Source organism: Bufo gargarizans, chromosome 4, assembly GCF_014858855.1.
Source record: "Bufo gargarizans isolate SCDJY-AF-19 chromosome 4, ASM1485885v1, whole genome shotgun sequence".
Lineage (NCBI taxonomy): Eukaryota > Metazoa > Chordata > Amphibia > Anura > Bufonidae > Bufo > Bufo gargarizans.
In genome coordinates this window covers 378,282,785-378,305,471 of record NC_058083.1, presented here as the reverse complement: position 1 = coordinate 378,305,471, position 22,687 = coordinate 378,282,785, and the positions used below count along the sequence as shown (strand labels likewise).

At 44.9% G+C, this 22,687-nt stretch overlaps 1 protein-coding gene across 1 annotated transcript in view; it reads left to right on the top strand.

The window, feature by feature from the left end:
- The window catches only part of LOC122935448 (pecanex-like protein 2), a 644,117-nt gene that overhangs the window by 451,556 nt on the left and 169,874 nt on the right, over positions 1 to 22,687 (top strand). Inside the window, exon 14 of the mRNA XM_044291215.1 lies at positions 11,444 to 11,718. Within this exon, the coding sequence (XP_044147150.1) occupies positions 11,444 to 11,718 (275 nt within the window). The remainder of the gene's footprint in view (positions 1 to 11,443; positions 11,719 to 22,687) is intronic.

Here is a 22,687-nt window from a genome sequence, read left to right as displayed (position 1 = left end):
CTAGTGTAAGCAAAAGTAATAGTTACGAAAGAAAATCAAGAAGATTCAAACCCGGGGGGCGGAGCTAGTGCCAGACCGGTATGGACGTGTGCGCTTGAGCTCTGCTGTTCAGACCTGGCCTTTCAGCTGCTAACGTTAGCTGCTTGGAATAAAACATGGGCAAAATTGGTCAGCAAAAAGTGGGGGATTCGTCCCTTTCCCACAAGCAAGCAACGAACTGCGGAGATCTGGATAAATTCATTAAAAAGGCAGCCGCAATCTGTGCAGCGCGGGAAGCCAAGATGGCGCCGGAGCCTTGTAAAGAAGTTGAAGAGAGTGAGACGGATCTCCAGGCAGAAGGCAGCGATGTAGAAGACTACAGACATCGCAAACACCTGCCGATCTCTAGGAAAATCTGGACTCAGCATTACAACGGGCGATGGAGCCGCTCGTGAGTGAGCTTTCTTCATTAAGACAATACGTCAGACATGTGGGCGGCAGGGTAGAAACCCTTGAGAACAATCAGGCCGTGATCCTGGATTTTCAAGAAGCCACAGCCATTAGCCTGCACAAATGTCAATCGCGCCTAAATGAAGCTTTCAATGCCCTGGAGGACCAGGAGAACCGGGGGAGAAGAAACAACCTAAGGTTTAGGGGGGTCCCAGAAACCGACTCCCCCCAAGACTCCTCAGATATAGTCAAGGAGATCTGTGAATGCGTACTAGGCCCTGATCACTCTGCTTCAATAGTACTAGAGAGAGCCCACCGGGCCTTGCAGCCGAGACCGAAGGGCAATGAACCCCCTAGAGATTATCTGCTGTTTTCTACACTTCCACTTATCAAATGGTGTTAAATACAACCAGGTTACGATCAGTATATATCAGGACCTGGCTCCAATTACCCTTCAAAAAAGAAGGTCTCTTAAGCCCCTCACCGATTGGTTTAGGAATAAAAAAATCCTATATCGATGGCAATTTCCGTTTGGACTGTCCTTTTCTTATCAAGGCAAGAGGATCACCATCAAGTCTCACATGGACTTAGGCCCTGCATATGATCTTATGGACATTCCTCCCCTAGAAATTGAAGATTGGGACTTGGTCCAGGATCTAACATCACTGCCGGAACTCCGAAAAATGTTACCTTTTGAACAGAAGGTAGATGGCACCCCTAAAGCCCTTAGGCAGAGAGAAAAGAAGAAGAACCATCCTATCACCCCAAGACGCATAGCTGCAGACGTCTTCTGAAGCAAAAATGGCAGCTTCTTCCTATTCTGTGTCAACTAGATAAGTATAACTATCTCAACCTTCCCCCTTCTACACTCTCCCTCTCACTCCTGTTATGTTTGCTAATGAAGATACCTAGTATATCCTGACTGTGACAGGATTATCACCTATTATTAGAATGTTGGGTAGCTTACCTGGACTCTTAAAGTACCCATTAGTATGCTGATATGTTGTGCCTAGCAGCAGCGGGTGTCGCGATCTTTTCCCTGAGTCCTGACGTCTAATGTGCCTGGAGCTGTGGTGCCCTGCGATATCCTTAAGAACTCGCCAGACTAGAAGATATTATCCTTAGATATACTATTATGTGATATATGTTGCATAGCATAAATATGTATCTTAAGGTCTATCTTGCCACTGACACGATTTATATGTCATTCTGATGCCATATGTCCCCTATAGTTATCACTTAAAATAGCGACGATTTTTAATGGATAATAAGGTTGAGGGGTATCCCATATGTTTTTAACCCAAGCCATTACTGAGGCTTTTCTATCACAAAAGTTCTTCAGAACCGTGTGCTCTGACATATTTCCTGTAGCCCCTAGAAAGGTTCCCAGATACACGTTGCCTCAGCGCTTATTCTTTTCTGCGATGATTCACTGTGTATCCGACTCCATTACGCCACACTATGATATCTCCTGCCTCTATGCATGCTTCTGTACTCAGCGGCCTCGGGCTTATATAATTAGCAGCCTTTGACCTTGTGTGCTCAGCGGCCTCTGGCTGATATACTCAGCGGCCTATGGCTTATGTACTCAGCCGCCTATGGCTTATGTACTCAGCGGCTTATGGCTTATGTACTCAGCGGCTTATGGCTTATGTATTCAGCGGCATCTAGCTTATATATTCAGTAACCTCTGGCTTCTTTCCCACATTGGTGTTAATTCCCTAGTAAATCAAGGATGTCATTGTTTGCTTTTCAATCCTATTGTCCGTCTTCTACCCTCATCCCTCCCCACCCACCATTTTCATTTCACCCCAGACACCCCCGCTACTTATATATTGGCTTCCCTCCCTTTCTTTAAATAGCATAGGATTAGTCAATTTCTTTAGGGAGTCTGAAACACAAATTGCCCACTCATATGTATCATCCATATTACACAGGTTTAGTTTTGACCCTGCGGCTTCTATGACAGGGCCAGGTCCATAATTGGCAAATTCCTTTTTCCCCCTTTCAACAGGTCCTTCAAGACCTATATGTTTTGATAATTTTAGTTTTTACTTTGTTCAATTTGTGTTCGTTTTATTGTTTTTTTTCCCAGGTCATTACTTACTCACTGGTGTGTCCATCCGAGACGCGTCAAATCTTCACCGAGACTAAGATCTTCATTAACACTTCGACCAGATGTTAAGTACCCTGATCCACTCACTACTGTAACAAAATTTCACACCTATATGTTTCAGCATCTTGTCTCTCCTCCTCGTCCCTATGATGGCTATTAATATTGCCTCCTATAATGTTAAGGGATGCAATTCACCATCTAAGCGTAGCCAGATTTTTGGGATCTTGAGAAGAGATAAAGCGAGCATAGTTTTCCTACAAGAAACTCATTTTAAGAATCAGCATTTCCCTAACCTATCCTTTTCATTCTACCCCAATTGGTACAATTGTGGTTCCCCATCATCAAACTCTAGAGGAGTTAGCATAGGCTTTCAAGGAAAAGTGCCTTTTATCCTAGACGATCAATTATGTGACCCTGATGGCCGGTTTATAATGATTAAGGGAAAAATAGGTCAACACCTTTACACCTTTGTGAACATCTACGCCCCGAATAAGCACCAAATTACTTGGCTGAAATCAACCTTATTAAAATTGGAATCTTTTAGAGGTGGCGTTACGGTGGTAGGGGGAGACTTAAATCTAGTCCTAAACCCTCTCATTGATTCCTCTTGCCGAAAATCTGCCCAGTCCCAGAAGGGCTTACGCTCGCTTCTGCGCACTATGGCTAAAGCCCACCTGATTGATGTTTGGCGTACCATGTATCCTGACTCTAGAGACTACGCCTTTTACTCCTCACTACACAGGTCTTATCAACGCTTAGACTATCTTTTTGTTTCAAAGGAACATCTGCAACTATGTTCCAGGACAGATATAGGTTCCATAATCCTTTCTGATCATGCCCCAATTTACCTTCATATGAATCCCCCCCAACCATAAACCTACTTGCCATTGGAGGTTTAATGAACAACTCATAAGTTCTCCAGATATCAAATCTAAACTTGATTGCCTGTTAAGAGAATACTTTTCTATTAACTGTACCCCTGAGGTTACATACCAAACGATATGGGATGCACATAAAGCATACATAAGGGGCCATTGTATCAGTCTAGGGGCTCACCTGAAGAAAGAAAGACAAAAACAAATAGATTCCCTTCATGAAAGGATAACTTTCCTAGAAAGGGCTCATAAAAGGTCTCTGTTGGAAACACATCTACAAGAACTTTCATCCTGTAGGGCTTCCCTCAAAAACCTTTTAAATATAGCATCTGCCAAACTCTATCTACACTCCCAATACAAAATATTTGCACACGGGAACAAGGCCTCTCGTTACATGATGTCCAGGCTCAAACGCAGAAAACTCAACAACTACGTACATAAATTAAAGACCCCAGGGGGAGCATTAACGTTTGAATCTAATAAAATTGCATCTCTATTTAGAGATTACTACGAATCCCTTTACAACCTCAAAACACCCCAACCTCTCTGGGGCGACACGGAACCAACATCGCCTACTAAATTAGCCCTGCCAACGCTCTCGGAACAAGACAGAACACACTTAGCCTCCCCTTTCTCCTCAGAGGAACTTCTGTGGGCCATTAAAAATTCCCCTAGAGGGAAATGCCCAGGACCCGATGGACTCCCTATCCCCTACCATTTGTCTTTTCATGAAATATTGATCCCACACCTTCTTCCGTTATATAATAACACTTTACAAGGAATACCCCTATCAACCGATTTGACCAGAGCTCACATAACTCTAATCCCCAAGGAAGGTAAGGACTATTCCCTATGTCCCAATTATAGACCCATCTTTCTCCTTAATATAGATTTAAAACTTTTAGCCAAAATGCTCGCAAACAGATTGGCAAAACTTCTTCCTTCACTAATCCACAGAGATCAAGTAGGGTTCGTAAAACAAAGAGAAGGAAAAGACAATACGGCCCGGATTCTCAATATTATGCATTTTGTCAAGAGGAAAAATATCCCCCCTGGTCCTTCTCAGCACTGAGGCTGAGAAGGCCTTCGATAGGGTCAACTGGTCCTTTATGTATTGGGTGTTGAGATCCCGTAATTTCCCATCTCCCTTTATACATGCAATCAAAGCCATGTATCATTATGCCTCAGCATCAGTCCGGGTAAATGATACCTTGTCTGATCCATTTCAGATACGCAACGGCACTCGTCAAGGGTGCCCCCTTTCCCCCCTCTTATTCGTCCTGGCACTGGAACCTCTTCTACAGACCATTAGATTAGACGGGGACATCCAGGGAATTACTCTTGGTGATCAACAACATAAAAAATCGCCGCTTTTGCGGATGACTTACTTTTAATAGTGAGCAATCCTGAGTCAGCTCTCCCTAAGATTTATGGTCATCTTGAAACATATGGGACACTCTCCAATTTTAAGGTGAATCATAACAAATCACTTATAATCTCCACTGGCCTTAAGAAGTCACTTAAGATTCAGCTTGAATCCAGTTCTCCCTTTAATTGGTCGTCTCCTTTCCTAACTTTCCTAGGGGTTAAGATGAACACTGACCTGAACCAACTCTTTTCAGTACAAAACTCGTCCTTATGCTCCCCCCTCCCATCCCCCACCCTTAGGATTAAGGTCATACTTCACTTAACTCCCCATGCCTTACAAAATAGCCTTCCCACAGAGATTTGTCAGTCCCAAATAGGAGTGATAGATCTCTATGACGATGGCCAATTGATGTCTGTTAAAACACTGAGTGATCTCTTGAAAGTACCTTTTTCTAGCTTTATTGGACTTCACTTTTTACAGGCATACATGACTCAAAATGCTCAACTACAGAACGCCCTATAACATGGTTTGAGCATACTATTTCTCAAGATCCTACCCCTCACAAATTGATCTCACAGTGGTATAATAAACTAAGGACTCCCCCTGCTACCCTAACGCCAACCTTCATTAGATTATGGGAAAAAGACCTAGGTAAATGCTTCTCCCCGGAAGAAACCCTCATTATATATAATTCCTCACACAAGGCCTCGAGATGTGTGAAGATTCAAGAGATCAACTATAAAATTATAGATGGTACAAAACGCCTGACAAGACATGTTTTTACTCAGCTTCGGCATCTGACATATGTTGGAGATGCTTAAAACAAAAAGGTACTTTTCTCCACATATGGTGGACTTGCCCGATCTTGTTAAAATGGTGGGTTAACATCTTTCAAACGTGTAATAAGATATGTAAATCAAATATTTCTCCAGCACCGGAGGTTGCCCTCTTGAATCTCTATCCTCGAGACCCTCCCCCCCACCTAACTTGACACTTTTTAAGCATCTAGTAAACGCGGCCAAATTGTTGCTACCAGTATTATGGCTGTCCATTGAGGTTCCAAATATGGAGCAATGGTTCCTGAAAATTGACCAGATTTACCGCCTGGAGGAGTTATCCTCATGGGAATTAAGGTCCCACCATAAATTCCTGAAAATCTGGAGTTATTGGTCCTCTTTTAGAGGCTACTAACAATTTAACCTGTAGAGTTTAAGTTATCGGGGTCCTTGATCGCCTTCTATAAATTGATCGCCTTCTATAAATTGGAAACACTTATACACCTCTTATGCTCCCATTGTCTCTTAATTTACCAATTCAACAGTAGGAGTAATCCTCCCTCCCAAGACCCGTCTCGGATAGGACCCCCAGATGTGACTCTTGCATTGGATTCTTGCATATAATCCTAGGATTCGACCTTTTGATATAATATGCGTTTCTGAGTCTCAGATGTGATATACGGTTACACTTTGAAAATAAAAGTGAAGACCTTCATTTATTTTTCTAATTTGCTCATGGACAACACTATGATATATGTGATGTATCTCATTGACCTGTATTATGTTTTGATACGTGTAGGAGTAGTGGAGACTTGTCGTTCCTCCACTATTAATTTCTTGTACTACTTTGATTTGCTCAATAAAAGTTGTAAAAAAAAAAAGAAAAAAAAAAAAAAGAAGAAGATATGTTTTTTCCATATGCTGTCAAATAACTAAATCGGTATTGCTCAAGGTAAAGGATTGGTTTAGGAATGACATGGCTGGTATATTTTTTTCAAACCCTGGTGTGTCTGCTAGATAAAGTCTTATCATTTGAGAAAGCTGAACCCCCCCAGGAAAAAAAAAATATCTACGGCCCTGGCAGCAAAGGGATTCAAATCAGCAGCATAAATAGTTGTACTCCTCCAGTTCAATAACGGTTTGAAAATTCAGATTAGCAGCATGAATCAATGAGTATTATTGATTAAAATCTTCCAGATCCAGGTGAACCAATGATATAGACAACAGGGTGTCAGTCAATCCTCAAATAAGGTATTGTATCAATGGGACCACTGTAAATGTAAAAATGTCTACATCAGCGGTATCAATAAATGCCCAGATTGTCTATCTTCACTTATTGTTTCTCAAATGACAATAGTCCCGCTCTATTTAGGCTCACTATATTCAATATACTTGCCGCAGATTATAAGATGAATAGTATGTAGGACTGTACCTAGACGCAGGGTCCCACGTGTTCTTTGGTACTTGACGGCTCTTACCTTTAAATATGTTAGTTTACCCCCTCGCAGTCCCGTATATGTCGTCTCTGCTGGATGCGTCTGTGTTCAAGTCTCTGGCTTCCCACATGAAGTATGCAGGTGCGCGCAACGTTGACGTCAGCAATGACCTCATCTCACAACTATATCTGCAGAAGTACCAATTCCAATTTATCACAGTGTCTCCGGATCGCTCCACTTCACACCGCTACAGCGCAGGTCACGTGAGATGAGGTAATCACTGACGTCAACTCTTACATTCAGAGGCGACACGCACCTGCATACTTCACGTGTGACGCCAGAGACTCGAACACAGACGCATCCAGCACAGATGACATACTGTATACGGGACTGCGATGGGGGTAAACGAACTATTGTCATTTCAGGAACAATAAGTGAAGATAGACAATCTGGGCATTTATTGATACCGCTGATGTAGACAGTTTTACGTTTACAGTGGTCCCATTGATACAATACCTTATTTGAGGATTGACTGACACTCTGTTGTCTATATCATTGGTTCATCTGGATCTGGAAGATTTTAATCAATAATACTCATTGATTCATGCTGCTAATCTGAATTCTCATACCGCTATTGAACTGGAGGAGAATAACTATTTTTGCTGCTGATTTGAATCCCATTGCTGCTAATTTTATTTCACATACAACTATTTATGCTGCTAATTTGAATCCCTATGCTGATAATTTGATTTCTCATGCTGCTCTAGATCTTTTATGTACAATATGTACACAATATTATCATATTTAACCACTTAAGGACCACAGGTTTATACCCCCCTAGTGACCAGGCCCTTTTTTACAAATCGGCACTCCACAACTTTAGCGGTTTATTGCTCGGTCATGCAACTTACCACCCAAATTAATTTTACCTCCTTTTCTTCTCACTAATAGAGCTTTCATTTAGTGGTATTTCATTGCTGCTGACATTTTTACTTTTTTTGTTATTAATCAAAATTTAAATTTTTTTTTGCAAAAAGATGACATTTTTCACTTTCAGTTGTAAAATTTTGCAAAAAAAACGACATCCATATATACATTTTTCACTAAATTTATTGTTCTACATGTCTTTGATTAAAAAAAAATGTTTGGGTAAAAAAAAAAAATGGTTTGGGTAAAAGTTATAGCGTTTACAAACTATGGTACAAAAATGTGAATTTCCGCTTTTTGAAGCAGCTCTGACTTTCTGAGCACCTGTCATGTTTCCTGAGGTTCTACAATGCCCAGACAGTACAAACACCCCACAAATGACCCCATTTCGGAAAGTAGACACCCTAAGGTATTCGCTGATGGGCATAGTGAGTTCATAGAACTTTAAATTTTTTGTCACAAGTTAGCGGAAAATGATGATTTATTATTATTATTATTTATTTTTTTCTTACAAAGTCTCATATTCCACTAACTTGTGACAAAAAATAAAAACTTCCATGAACTCACTATGCCCATCACGAAATACCTTGGGGTGTCTTCTTTCCAAAATGGGGTCACTTGTGGGGTAGTTATACTGCCCTGGCATTCTAGGGGCCCTAATGTGTGGTTAGTAGTTTGAAATCAAAATGTGTAAAAAATGGCCTGTGAAATCCGAAAGGTGCACTTTGGAATATGTGCCCCTTTGCCCACCTAGGCGGCAAGAAAGTGACACACATCTGGTATCGCCGTACTCAAGAGAAGTTGGGGAATGTGTTTTGGGGTGTCATTTTACATATACCCATGCTGGGTGAGAGAAATATCTTGGCAAAAGACAACTTTTCCCATTTTTTTATACACAGTTGGCATTTGACCAAGATATTTATATCACCCAGCATGGGTATATGTAAAATGACACCCCAAAACACATTGCCCAACTTCTCCTGAGTACGGCGATACCAGATGTGTGACACTTTTTTGCAGCCTAGGTGGGCAAAGGGGCCCACATTCCAAAGAGCACCTTTAGGATTTCACCGGCCATTTTTTACAGATTTTGATTTCAAACTACTTCGCACACATTAAGGCCCCTAAATTGCCAGGGCAGTATAACTACCCCACAAGTGACCCCATTTTGGAAAGAAGACACCCCAAGGTATTCCGTGAGGGGCATGGCGAGTTCCTGGAATTTTTTATTTTTTGTCACAAGTTAGTGGAATATGAGACTTTGTAAGGAAAAAAAAATCAAAAAAAAATCATCATTTTCCGCTAACTTGTGACAAAAAATTCTAGGAACTCGCCATGCCCCTCACGGAATACCTTGGGGTGTCTTCTTTCCAAAATGGGGTCACTTGTGGGGTAGTTATACTGCCCTGGCATTCTAGGGGCCCTAATGTGTGGTAATTAGTTTGAAATCAAAATGTGTAAAAAAGGACCTGTGAAATCTGAAAGGTGCTCTTTGGAATGTGTGCCCCTTTGCCCACCTAGGCGGCAAAAAAGTGACACACATCTGGTATCGCCGTACTCAGGAGAAGTTGTGGAATGTGTTTTGGGGTGTCATTTTACATATACCCATGCTGGGTGAGAGAAATATCTCGGCAAAAGACAACTTTTCCCATTTTTTTATACAAAGTTGGCATCTGACCAAGATATTTTTCTCACTCAGAATGGGTATATGTAAAATGAGACCCCAAAACACATTCCCCAACTTCTCCTGAGTACGGCGATACCACATGTGTGACACTTTTTTGCAGCCTAGATGCGCAAAGCGGCCCAAATTCCTTTTAGGAGGGCATTTTTAGACATTTGGATCCCAGACTTCTTCTCACGCTTTCGGGCCCCTAACATGCCAGGGCAGTATAAATACCCCACATGTGACACCATTTTGGAAAGAAGACACCCTAAGGTATTCCGTGAGGGGCATGGCGAGTTCCTAGAATTTTTTTTTTTTGCCACAAGTTAGCGGAAATTGATTTTTTTATTTTATTTTGTCACAAAGTCTCCCTTTCCGCTAACTTTGGACAAAAATTTCAATCTTTCATGGACTCAATATGCCCCTCATGGAATACCTTGGGGTGTCTTCGTTCCAGAATGGGGTCACATGTGGGGTACTTATACTGCCCTGGCATTTTAGGGGCCCTACAGCGTCAGAAGAAGTCTGGAATATAAATGTCTAAAAAAATTTACGCATTTGGATTCCGTGAGGGGTATGGTGAGTTCATGTGAGATTTTATTTTTTGACACAAGTTAGTGGAAATATGAGACTTTGTAAGAAAAAAACAAAAAAAACTAAAAATTTCCGCTAACTTGTGCCCAAAAAAATGTCTAAATGGAGCCTTACAGGGGGTGATCAATGACAGGGGGGTGATCAGGGAATCTATATGGGGTGATCACCCCCCTGTCATTGATCACCCCTCTGTAAGGCTCCATTCAGATGTCCGTATGTGTTTTGCGGATCCGATCCAAGTATCCGTGGATCCGTAAAAATCATACGGACGTCTGAATGGAGCCTTACAGGGGGGTGATCAATGACAGGGGGGTGATCAATGACAGGGGGTGATCAGGAAGTCTATATGGGTGATCACCCCTCTGTAAGGCTCCATTCAGACGTCCGCATGTGTTTTGCGGATCCGATCCATGTATCCGTGGATCCGTAAAAATCATACGTACGTCTGAATGGAGCCTTACAGGGGGGTGATCAATGACGGAGGTGATCAGGGAGTCTATATGGGTGATCACTCCTCTGTCATTGATCACCCCCCTGTAAGGCTCCATTCAGACGTCCGTATGCATTTTGCGGATCCGATTCATGTATCCGTGGATCCGTAAAAATCATACGGACCTCTGAATGGAGCCTTACAGGGGGGTGATCAATGACAGGGGGGGTGATCAATGACAGGGGGGGTGATCAGGGAGTCTATATGGGCTGATCAGTGGTTTATAAAGGGTTAATAAGTGACAGGGGGGGTGTAGTGTAGTGTAGTGGTGTTTGGTGCTACTTTACACAGCTACCTGAGTCCTCTGGTGGTCGATCCTAACAAAAGGGACCACCAGAGGACCAGGTAACAGGTATATTAGACGCTGTTATCAAAACAGCGTCTAATATACCTGTTAGGGGTTAAAAAAATCACATCTCCAGCCTGCCAGCGAGCGATCGCCGCTGGCAGGCTGGAGATCCACTCGCTTACCTTCCGTTCCTGTGAACGCGCGCGCCTGCGTGCGCGCGTTCACAGGAAATCTCGGCTCACGCGAGATGACGCCTATTGGCGTTAGTGTGACCTGGGAGAGCCGCCGCGATGACGCCTTTCGGCGTTAGCGTGGCAGCAAGCGGTTAATTTATTTTATGTGTGGGTTTATTTTAATTAGTTTAATAAATAATACGTTACTCCAATTGCAAGTGTGCCTGCTAGCAATTCAAATAATTTTCATGTATAAATATTGTTAATATTTATATTAATTATATTAATATCATATTTTTGCAGGTAAACAAGGAATGTGTAAGAGGACTTTGGGCTGGACAACAACAAGAACTGATCTTTCTTCGGAATCGGGATCATGAAAGAGGAAGTATTCAAAACAACAAACATGTTTTAAGAAATTTAATTAACTCCTCCTGTAATCAGCCTCTAGGTTATCCCATATATGTATCTCCACTGACTACATCTTACCTAGGGACACACAATCAACTCAAGAAATTATTGGCTGGACCTGTTAATTTTGATATTATTACTTCATGGTTTCAAACAAAGTGGCTCACGTAAGTATTGCATAACCTTATTATATGCAGTAAAGCATTCTATCAGCATAAGGCCTCTTTTGCACCATGTTTTTTGTTTTGTGTTAAACATATAAGTTTTTACTCAGAAAACTTAGAAAAGTGGATGTGCCTAATGGATACATAAAGTTCTTTAGAAAAAATGTATTCCAAAAGTGCATATGTTTTCTCTATTTTACATTCCTGTGTCCAGATGTTTACGCTATTCCATCCAGCAAAACAAATGATCAATTTTTCCCCAAAAACGCATGTAAACAGATACAATGGATCCATTGTTTTGCTGGATCCATTATAAAAATTGTCATAATTTCGCAGAACAATCCATTTTCTCCTGAAAGCAAACCACTTTGGATTAACTTGCAGGATACAAGGCTGAACTGGATGGACAGATGTCTTTTTTCAGCCTTGCAAACTACATTACTATGTTACTATACTTGAAATAAAAAAAATTGTGTTCTAGGTGAAAGGCTACTTTGGGAGTTATGGCTGCAGCACGGCATGTTTGCCAACATGTCAGAATTTTTTTCCGGCCGCCTCTCGGCATGTTTGCCATGCTGCAGCCAGAACCTGGGTCCTCCCCTATTGTAGTGAATAGGGTCGGAGCAGAATTCAGGTGGCACACGTGTACTAGCAGCAGCACGGATCCGGCAGGCTATTCACTCACCGGAACAGCCTCTGCCGCTAATGTAAAAGTAGCCTTTGAGGTAGAAGACAGAGATCTGGTTTAGCCTGTTATCACACTGTGTTTACGCACTCTTAGGCCCCTTTCACACGGGCGAGTATTCCGCGCGGATGCGATGCGTGAGTTGAACGCATTGCACCTACACTGAATACCGACCCATTCATTTCTATGGGGCTGTTCACATGAGTGGTGATTTTCACGCATCATCTTGTGCATTGCGTGAAAATCGCAGCATGCTCTATATTCTGCGTTTTTCACGTAACGCAGGCCCCATAGAAGTGAATAGGGTTGCGTGAAAATCACAAGCATCCGCAAGCAAGTGCACGCACGGTTGCTAGGAGACGATCGGGATGGAGACCCGATCATTATTATTTTCCCTTATAACATGGTTATAAGGGAAAATACTAGCATTCTGAATACAGAATGCATAGTAAAATAGCACTGGAGGAGTTAAAAATAATTTAAAAAATAATTTAACTCACCTTAATCCACTTGCTCGTGCAGCCCGGCATCTCCTGTCTTGATCTTAGCTCTGTGTAGCAACAAGGACCTTTGGTGACGTCACAGTCATCACATGATCCATCACATGATCTTTTACCATGGTGATGGATCATGTGATAACTGTGACGTCACCAAAGGTCCTTGTTACTACACAGAGCTAAGATGAAGACAGAAGGAGATGCCGGCTACACAAGCAAGTGGACTAAGGTGAGTTAATTTAATTTTATTTTTTAACCCCTCCAGCGCTATTTTACTTAGCATTCTGTATTCAGAATGCTATTATTTCCTCTTATAACCATGTTATAAGGGAAAATAATACAATCTACAGAACACTGATCCCAGGCCTGAACTTCTGTGAAGAAGTTCGGGTTTGGGTACCAAACATGCACGATTTTTCTCACGCGAGTGCAAAACTCATTACAATGTTTTGCACTCACGCGGAAAAATTGTGTGTGTTTCCACAACGCACCCGCACATTTTCCCTCAACGCCCATCTGAAAGAGGCCTTAGAAATATTATGAATTACAAGAAAGGCATCCATACTCTTTTTAAAGGGGGTTTCTAAAGCCTTTTTTTTTTTAAAGGGGCAGAATGGGTTAAAAATAAAAAAATTAAAATTCATCACCTCATCAATGCACCACCGCTGCTGTTCAGACACTGCTCCGGTGCCCATTGCTCTCAACTTCCCAGTCTTGGCTTGAATAGCAGTAAATCCCACTCAGAAAATCACTTGCTGAGGCAGGTCACTGCTTTGACATGTTACCTTCTACTCATGGATGTCAAAAATAAAAATAGCTAATTTAATAAGTACTGGTGGTGGTTTAGTGGTGAAAAACCTACTGACAAATTCCTTAATTTGCCACTCCCATGGCCTTTCAAGTTCTCCAAATGTCTCTGTAACATAATACTATAAAACCTTGTGTGTATAAACATACCTTAGGCTACTTTCACACTAGTGGTTTATTTTCCAGTACTGAGATCCGTCATAGGGTCTCAATACTAGAAAAAACGCTTCAGTTTTGTCCCCATTCATGTCTATGGGGACAAAACTAAACTTAACAGAACGGAATGCTCCAAAATGCTTTCTGTTCTGTTTAGGTTACTTTCACACTCGCGTTTTGGTTCTGTTTGTGAAATCTGTCATGGGCTCTCACAAGCCGTCCAAAACAGATCAGTTTTGCCCTAATGCATTCTGAATGCAAAAGTATCTGCTCAGTTTGCCCCTAATCAGTTTACGTTCCGCTTTGGAACCGTACACCAAAACACTGCCTGCAGCGTTTTGCTGTCCACTTGGCGAAACTGAGCCAAATGCATCCATCCTGGCACACAATGTAAGTCAATGGGGACGGATCAGTTTTCTCTGACACAATCTGGCACAATGGATCCGTCTCTTATTGACTTTCAATGGAGTTCATGACGGATCCGTCTTGGCTATGTTACAGATAATACAAACGGATCCGTTCATGATGGATGCATGCGGTTGTATTATTGTATCGGATCCGTTTTTGCAGAACCATGACGGATCCACCAAAAACACGAGTGAAGAAGAAGAAGAATTTACTTAAAAAATTCACTCCAGGTTTCTGGGAACAGTGGTGGTTATAAATCCTAACCGCTCAGGGCTGTCTTTGCCGCAGGGCAAAAGGGGCAGCTGCCCTGGGCCCAGCTTCTCCTGGGGGCCCAAGGGAGCTCCGTTTCCCAACTCCCATCCATTCACTAATTTTATGCAGCAGGCAGCAGCGCAGCAGTCTTCAGAATAACTTACAACTGCGCTGCTTAGTTAGCAAGCACATCGGCGCCCCGCCATCACGTGGTAAAGGGGGTGTGTGACTCACCGCAGCCTGGTGAGTGGCGCCGTGCCGGAGCAGTCAGCAGCAGGGACTAAGTCTCCGCCTCCAGTCCGGAGCTAAAGGGATTGGGTGGTGAGTCACGGCCTCACGTGACCAGACCACCAGTGACTCAGTCACCTTACCATACACCAGTGGTGTATCTTGGTTTTGTGCTGCCCTAGGCGAGACTAAACTCGGGCACCCCCTTAATATAAATTTGACCCATTTTATTTAATACATTTGTGCTAATTTCTGTGTTGGTTGGAGGGGGGTGAGGGGCAGTATTACACAATCTGTATATGTATAAAACAATATCTAAAGATTGTTTAATACTGCCCCCCCCCCCCTCAACAGCACAGAAATTAGCACAAATACATTAAATAAAATGGCTGTATCGTTATTCTAAAAATTAAAAAAGCACAACTTCTAACACAAATGTATTTTACAGATTACTTTTCATTTTTTTTAAAACAATGTGCAGCTAGAGTAGTACAGTATTAATCCCTCCCTAATTCTCCGCCCTCTAATCACCCAATGGGTCCCAACCCCCTTACCCCATAAAACAACTAAGTAATAGATTTTTTGTGAATTACTGTAATTTAAGTACAGTTTTTGAACACAGCAGGCTCAGGGATCAGTGCATTGGTGGCCGGGGCCTGGCCTCAGTGTTCACGGTGACCATGTGCAGGATCCATTCTGCACTTGGAGGACATAAGGCTCAGCCTAGCGTTGCCGGCCCGTGACTGCACCTCCGTGTGACGTCACAACGGAAACTCGCAGACACAAAAGGCAGGGGAGGTCGGGAGGAAGTCATGAGGAGGAGGAGGAAGTAATTCTTTCAACTCCTTAACAATGCGGCACCGGCGATGCTGCTCGCATAGTGAAGGATCGGATCGGAGAAGAGGCAAAAAAAATAGTTACACAATATGCTAAATATCACTAAGCAAACAAGGCATTTTGCTGCCCCATTGGCAGGTGCCGCCCTAGGCAAATGCCTTGTTTGCCTTGTAATAGATACACCCCTGCCTTACACAGCCAGACCAGACCTGCCGCGCCAGGAGGGGAGGACTCGTTGGGTAAAGCAAAAAGCTCTATTTTATATTAGAAACCGGTCAGGTCACTGAATTAATAATTAACCCCAGATCCATTCATAAATTTGTGGGGGATTATTATAGAGACAGACGGCCCCAGGAGACATAAGGGGTTGGGTTCTCTCTGTCTGCTGCTGAACTGTGGCCTAGGGCCACATTTACTAATCTTTGCTCAGGGGGGCCCTCATGGTGTGGACTGGACTGGTCATTTTCACTAAGGAATATAATTTAACCATTTATGTGCAAAAGAGAAAATAAGAAGTCATCTCCAATCAGATATCGGCACATAGACCAATCTTGGTCTATGTGCAGATATCTGATTGGAGCTGACTTCTGACTTAGTGACCTCTTTTTTTCTCTTTTGCACATAAACGGTTAAACTATATTCCTTAGTAAAAATGACCAGTCCACACCACACCATGAGGGCCCCCCTGAGCAAAGATTAGTAAAGGTGGCCGGTGGTGGCCCCAGGCCACAGTTCAGCAGACAGACAGAGAGAATCCCTTATGTCTCCCGTCTCTCTAATAATCCACCAGTAATTTAAATAACCCCATTAGTGGGGGATTATTATAGAGACGGGAGACATAAGGGGTTGGGCTCTCTCTGTCTGCTGAACTGTGGCCTGGTCTGGGGCTACCCGGCCGGCCGGCCACATTTACTAATCTTTGCTCAGGGGGGCCCTCATGATGTGGTGTGGACTGGTCATTTTTACTAAGGAATATAGTTTAACCATTTATGTGCAAAAGAGAAAATAAGAAGTCACTAATTCAGCTCCAATCAGATATCTGCACATAGACCAAGAGTCTTGGTCTATGTGCAGATATCTGATTGGAGCTGACTTAGTGACTTCTTTTTTTCTCTTATGCACATAAATGGTTAAACTATATTCCTTAGTAAAAATGACCAGACCACACCATGTGACACACCATGAGGGCCCCCCTGAGAAAAGGGTGACACCAGCCAAAGCAATGCCACTGCCTCTATCTGTAAGTCGCTGGAGTTCACAGCAGGCTCGCTTTTCTGAAGGAAGTGGAACTGTGAATTGTCTGAACTCTGAACGGCTGTACAGTCAGTAGTGGCATGTGACACATGTGGCAATAATAATGTGTCTGCTGGCCTGCAGCCTGGTAAAGACCTGTGTCATGTCATGTGTGATGTGCATCCCAATTATGCCATACATACGTGTGCAGATACTGGTCCTGTACTCCTGTGAGGCTGCAAGGCAGGGGTGTGGTGTGGACCACTCCTGAGACTGCATGTGCTTAGGCCTCATGCACACGGCCGTTGTTTGGGTCCGCATCCGAGCCGCTGTTTTGGCGGCTCGGATGCGGACCTATTCCCTGTGTGCTGTGGTGGAGGGCGTGATTGCATGCTAGGGTGTATGAAGGCGGGATCCAGGGGGCCCAAGTAAATTCTTTCCCAGGGTCCAATCAATATTAAAGATGGCCCTGTAACCGCTGCTGGGAGGAAGGACCTCCAATAACTTTCCTTTGTGCACCTAGGATGCAGAAGTCTGTCACTGAAGGAGCTCTCCAGCTCCACAACAGCTTCATGCATGGGGTGGGAGACATTGTCTAACATTGATGTTAAATTTGCTACAGTTCTTTTGTCACCCACCTCCTGAACTGGATCAAGGGGACAACCTTGGACAGAGCTGGCCTACTTAATGAGCTTATCTAATCTCTCGGCCACATTTAAGCTTTTCCCCCAACAAACAACACCATAGAACATGGCTGATGCCACCACTGAGTCAAAGAAGGTCTTTAGGAGCTTCCCCTGCACTCCAAAGGACCTCAGTCTCCTCAACAGATAGAGTCTGCTCTGACCCTTTTTGAAAAGTACGCTTAGAAATGCTGCGATACTGTACCCAATACCTAAAACCGCAACAGGGAAGAAAAGTCTAGCTGTCTGTGGATGACACTTTTATAGAGAGGGGGATCTGTGGGTGACACTGCTATGGGGGGGATCTGTGGATGCCACATACCGTATATAGCATCTTATGCTATATGTGTCATCCACAGATCCACCCCATGACAGTGTCATTCCCATTTCCCCCTCCATAACAGTGTCATCCACAGATCTCCCTCCCCGCCTCTCACAGGAGTGTACATATATAACAAACATATTTCACATGAACACTTACAGTTACTTGGCTTGGTCCTTGGGGATCTCGGACACCACTTCCACACTTGGCCGGGGGCTCGGCGGAGCTGATGTTGTGTTTTATCCTAATGAGAAAGATTTCATAATAAAGATTTGGAGAAGGGGCAGAGGCATAGCAGAGCAGGGAGAGGCTGGTGCTGCTACTAGGGGGTTCATACCATGGGGGAGTAATAAAGCCCACCATAATGCCCCCAGTAGAAATAATTCTCCTTATAATGTACCAGTGCAAAAAATACCCCCTTGTAATGCCCCCAGTTGAGCTAATGTCCCCCATAATGTGCCAGTATAAAATACCCCTATATAGTGCCCCCAGTGAATGCCTCCATAGTGCTCCTCTCCCCCCTTCCTGCTAGTGCCCCCCCATAATGTACCAGTATAAAATGCCCCATATATCGTGCCCCAGTAGATGCCCTCAGTGTCCCCCATAATTTGCAAATATAAAATACCCCTTCTTTGCAAATATGTAAAAGTGAATATGTAACTTTGCACTACTTTGTAATACTGCAAATTGTGCCTATATTTTATTTGCGGAAAACAAATAAAACAGATATTTGATAAAATACCCCTTCTTAGTGCCCCCGTAGATGACTCCATAGTACTCCTCTCCCCCCTTCCCCATAGTACACACCATAATGTGTCCCAGTATAAAATGCTAATGTACAGAGCCCCCATATAAAACACCCCTTCTTTGTGGCCTCAGTATATGCCCCTATAGTGCCCACCAATAATGTCCCAGTAATAAGTGCCCTCAATAACGTGCCACTGCCAGTAACAAGAGCCCCCCATCACGTGCCAGTAATAAGCCCCCCCATTACGTGCCAGTAATAAGCCCCCCCATTACGTGCCAGTAATAAGTCCCCCCATCATGTGCCAATATTAAGCCCCCCATGTTCCAGTATTAAGCCCCCCCATCATGTGCCAGTATTAAAGGGTTTCTACCACCAGAAATACTATTATGTAGCTGACTGACATTAGCGATGCGCCCATGTCAGCACTACATAACAGTATGTTTCTAACAGTAGTTCCTGCAGCCGTTTTTGTTAAAAACGTACTTTTATAGATATGCTAATGAGCCTCTAGGTGCTATGTGGGCGTCATTAGCACCTAGAGGGCTCCGTTCACTAACCATTTCAGCCGCCCATCGCGTCCCTCCAGCCCGCCACGCTCCTGTTGATTGACGTGAAACTTCTCAGTATCGAGTACCAATTCCCGCGCCTGCGCTGTGCGCTACTGTATTTGGCGCAGGCGCAGTGAGTGAATGGCACGCTCCTGGTGCCGGCTTCCTCATTGTAACATAGTTGGCGCAGGCGCAGTGAGGAAGCCGGTGCCAGGAGAATACAGAAGCGCACGGCGCAGGCGTGGGAATTGGTACTCAATACTGAGAAGTTTAACATCAATCAACAGGAGCGGGGTGGGCTGAAGGGACGCGATGGGCGGTTGAGATGGTTAGTGGACGGTGGTAGAAACCCTTTAAGTCTCCCCCATCATCATGTGCCAGTATTAAGCCCCCCATCATCATGTGCCAGTATTAAGTCCCCCCCATCATCATGTGCCAGTATTAAGTCACCCCCCATCATCATCATGTGCCAGTATTAGGTCACCCCCCCATCATCATCATGTGCCAGTATTAAGTCACCCCCATCATCATGTGCCAGTATTAAGTCGCCCCTCCTCATCATCATCATGTGCCAGTATTAAGTCACCCCCCATCATCATCATGTGCCAGTATTACGTCACCCCATCATCATCATGTGCAGTATTAAGTTGCCCCCCCATCATCATCATGTGCCAGTATTAAGTCACCCCCCATCATCATGAGCCAGTATTAAGTCGCCCCCCTCATCATCATCATCATCATCATGTGCCAGTATTAAGTCACCCCCCATCATCATGAGCCAGTATTAAGTCGCCCCCCATATCATCATCATCATCATGTGCCAGTATTAAGTCACCCCCTGTCATGGTCTTACCTCCTTGCTGTTCCCTTCGTTTGACATGTGCTGGCGGCCATCTTGGTTTCTGGGTTTTCTTGTAGCCTCCCACCCTGCGGCTCCTCCTTCCCACTGGGAGGAGCTGGATGCCCAGCTCATATATATAGGAGGTCTGTGGCTTCAGTTCCTTGCTTGGTCCTCCTGTGTTCACATGCTTCCAAGACTGCTGCTGCTTCTGGTTCCTGATCCTGGCCTCGTCTGACTACCCCGTTGGTTCCTGATTCCGGCTTCGTCTGACTACCCCGTTGGTTCCTGTTCCTGGCTTCGTCTGACTACCCTTCTGGTTCCTGACCTCTGTCTCCGCAAGACCCTGCTTCGGTTTAGCCATCCGTTCGGACTTTGCTTACGGCTTGCTCTTCAATAAAACCTTCTTATTTTCCACTTATCTCTTGTTGTACGTCTGGTTCATGGTTCCATGACATTAGGACCAAGCCATGAATTCTGACGGTACAGGGCCACCCTCGCTACCTACGCTGGTTGCCAGACTTGATCAGCAGGATCACCTGTTGGGTCGGTTCGCTGTGGCGTTGCAAACCCTGCTTGAACGCACGGCTCATTTAGCTTCCATTGCCGATGGGTCGGTTGTCGCTCCTGGGCCCGCTCCTACTGCCGCTCCGGTTGTTGCGCCAGAGTCTACCCTGACACCTGTTGCTGCGCCTGTGGTGTTTCAGGGTATGACCGGTTCTGCCCCCCTTCCACAGCGCTTTGGGGGAGAGCCAACTCAGTGCCGAGGTTTCCTTAACCAGGTGGGCATTTACTTCGAGTTGCTGCCACATGCCTTTCCTACTGAGAGATCAAGGGTGGGCTTCTTGATCTCGCTGCTCTCGGACAAGGCCTTGGCCTGGGCCAGCCCTTTATGGGAGAACAACAATCCGGTGGTTGCCGAGTTTTCCGGTTTTGTTGCTTCTCTTCGGAAGGTATTCGATGTGCCGGCTCGTGCTGCCTCTGCTGCGAAGCTCCTTATGTCCATCAGACAGGGTTCACGATCCGTAGCTGAATACGCCATTGAGTTTCGTACCCTGGCAGCAGAGGTGGGCTGGAATAATGAGGCTCTGGTCGCTGCTTTCTCTCATGGTCTCTCGGATGCCTTGAAGGATGAGGTTGCAGCTAAGGACCTACCAGTGGAGCTCGAGTCTCTTATTTCTTTCCTGATTTTGATTGACACCAGACTCAGGGAGAGACCTTCCTTTAAGGAGAGCCTGTGGAGGTCTCCTAACAGATTGGCGCCTACGTTTGCTGTCCCACCCGTGCCTCCCTCTCCTCCCACGCCTCCTGGGGATGACTTGTCTGGGGGTGAACCCATGCAGCGGGGGTTTGCTCGCCTGTCTGAGGGGGAGAGGGTACTCCGGAGACGCGAGGGCCGATGCATGTACTGTGGTCTCGGTGGGCATTTTCGGTTGGCATGTCCGAACCGTCCGGGAGAACGCTCGCACCTGAGGTCCTGTCGGGGGCAGATCTTGGGTGGAGTCTCCTCGTCCCCGGTTTCCCGTGTTGACAAACCACTGATCACGGTTGTCCTCTCCTGGGTCGGGGGCTCGGTGACGACCCAGGCGTTGGTGGACTCTGGTGCTGGTGGTTTGTTCATTGATAGAGTGTTCGTTGCCGCCAATTCCATTCCTCTGCAGCCTCGAGGTTCCCCACTGGCTCTTGAGGCGATAGACGGCAGACCCCTTCTGCCGCCACACGTGACTCATGAGACCCTTCCAGTGGGGATAGCCATTGGTGCCGTTCACAGAGAGTCGGTCTGTCTCCAGGTTATTTCGTCTCCACACTACTCGGTGGTCTTGGGGTACCCCTGGCTCCAGAAGCATAATCCGACTTTCGATTGGAGATCGGTCGAGATCCTCTCGTGGTCACCGCAGTGTGGGGCTAGTTGCATCCATGGGCCTGTCAAGTTGCTGTGTACTTCCTCGGACTCTCTGTTGCCTCCTGAATACGAAGAGTACCGGGATGTATTCGATAAGGTGCGCGCGGTTGCCCTACCTCCGCACCGCCCATACGATTGTGCCATAGAGTTACAATCCGGTGCCGTTCCTCCTCGTGGCAAAGTCTATCCACTGTCGGTAGCGGAGAATGAGGCCATGGAGGAGTACGTGAGGGAGGCGCTTTCACGCGGACACATTCGCAAATCCTCGTCCCCGGCAGGGGCTGGATTTTTCTTTGTGAAAAAGAAGGGCGGCGAGTTGAGGCCTTGCATCGATTACAGGGGTCTCAATCGCATCACGATCAAGAACGCTTACCCGATACCCTTGATTTCCGAGCTGTTCGATCGCCTCAAAGGGGCCACGGTCTTTACCAAACTCGACCTGAGGGCGGCATATAACCTGGTAAGGATCAAGGCGGGCGATGAGTGGAAGACCGCGTTTAACACCAGGACCGGTCATTATGAATCCTTGGTTATGCCCTTTGGGTTGTGCAATGCGCCCGCAGTCTTCCAGGAATTCATCAACGATGTTTTCCGTGACCTGTTGCAGCAGTGTGTGGTGGTCTATTTGGATGACATCTTGGTATATTCTGCATCCATGGAGGCCCACATTCTGGATGTCAGACGAGTGTTGCAACGCTTACGAGAGAACAAGCTGTTCGGTAAGCTTGAGAAATGCGAATTTCACCGATCCCAGGTAACCTTCTTAGGTTACATCATTTCCGCTGAGGGGTTCTCCATGGATCCTGAGAAGGTTTCGGCTGTCTTAC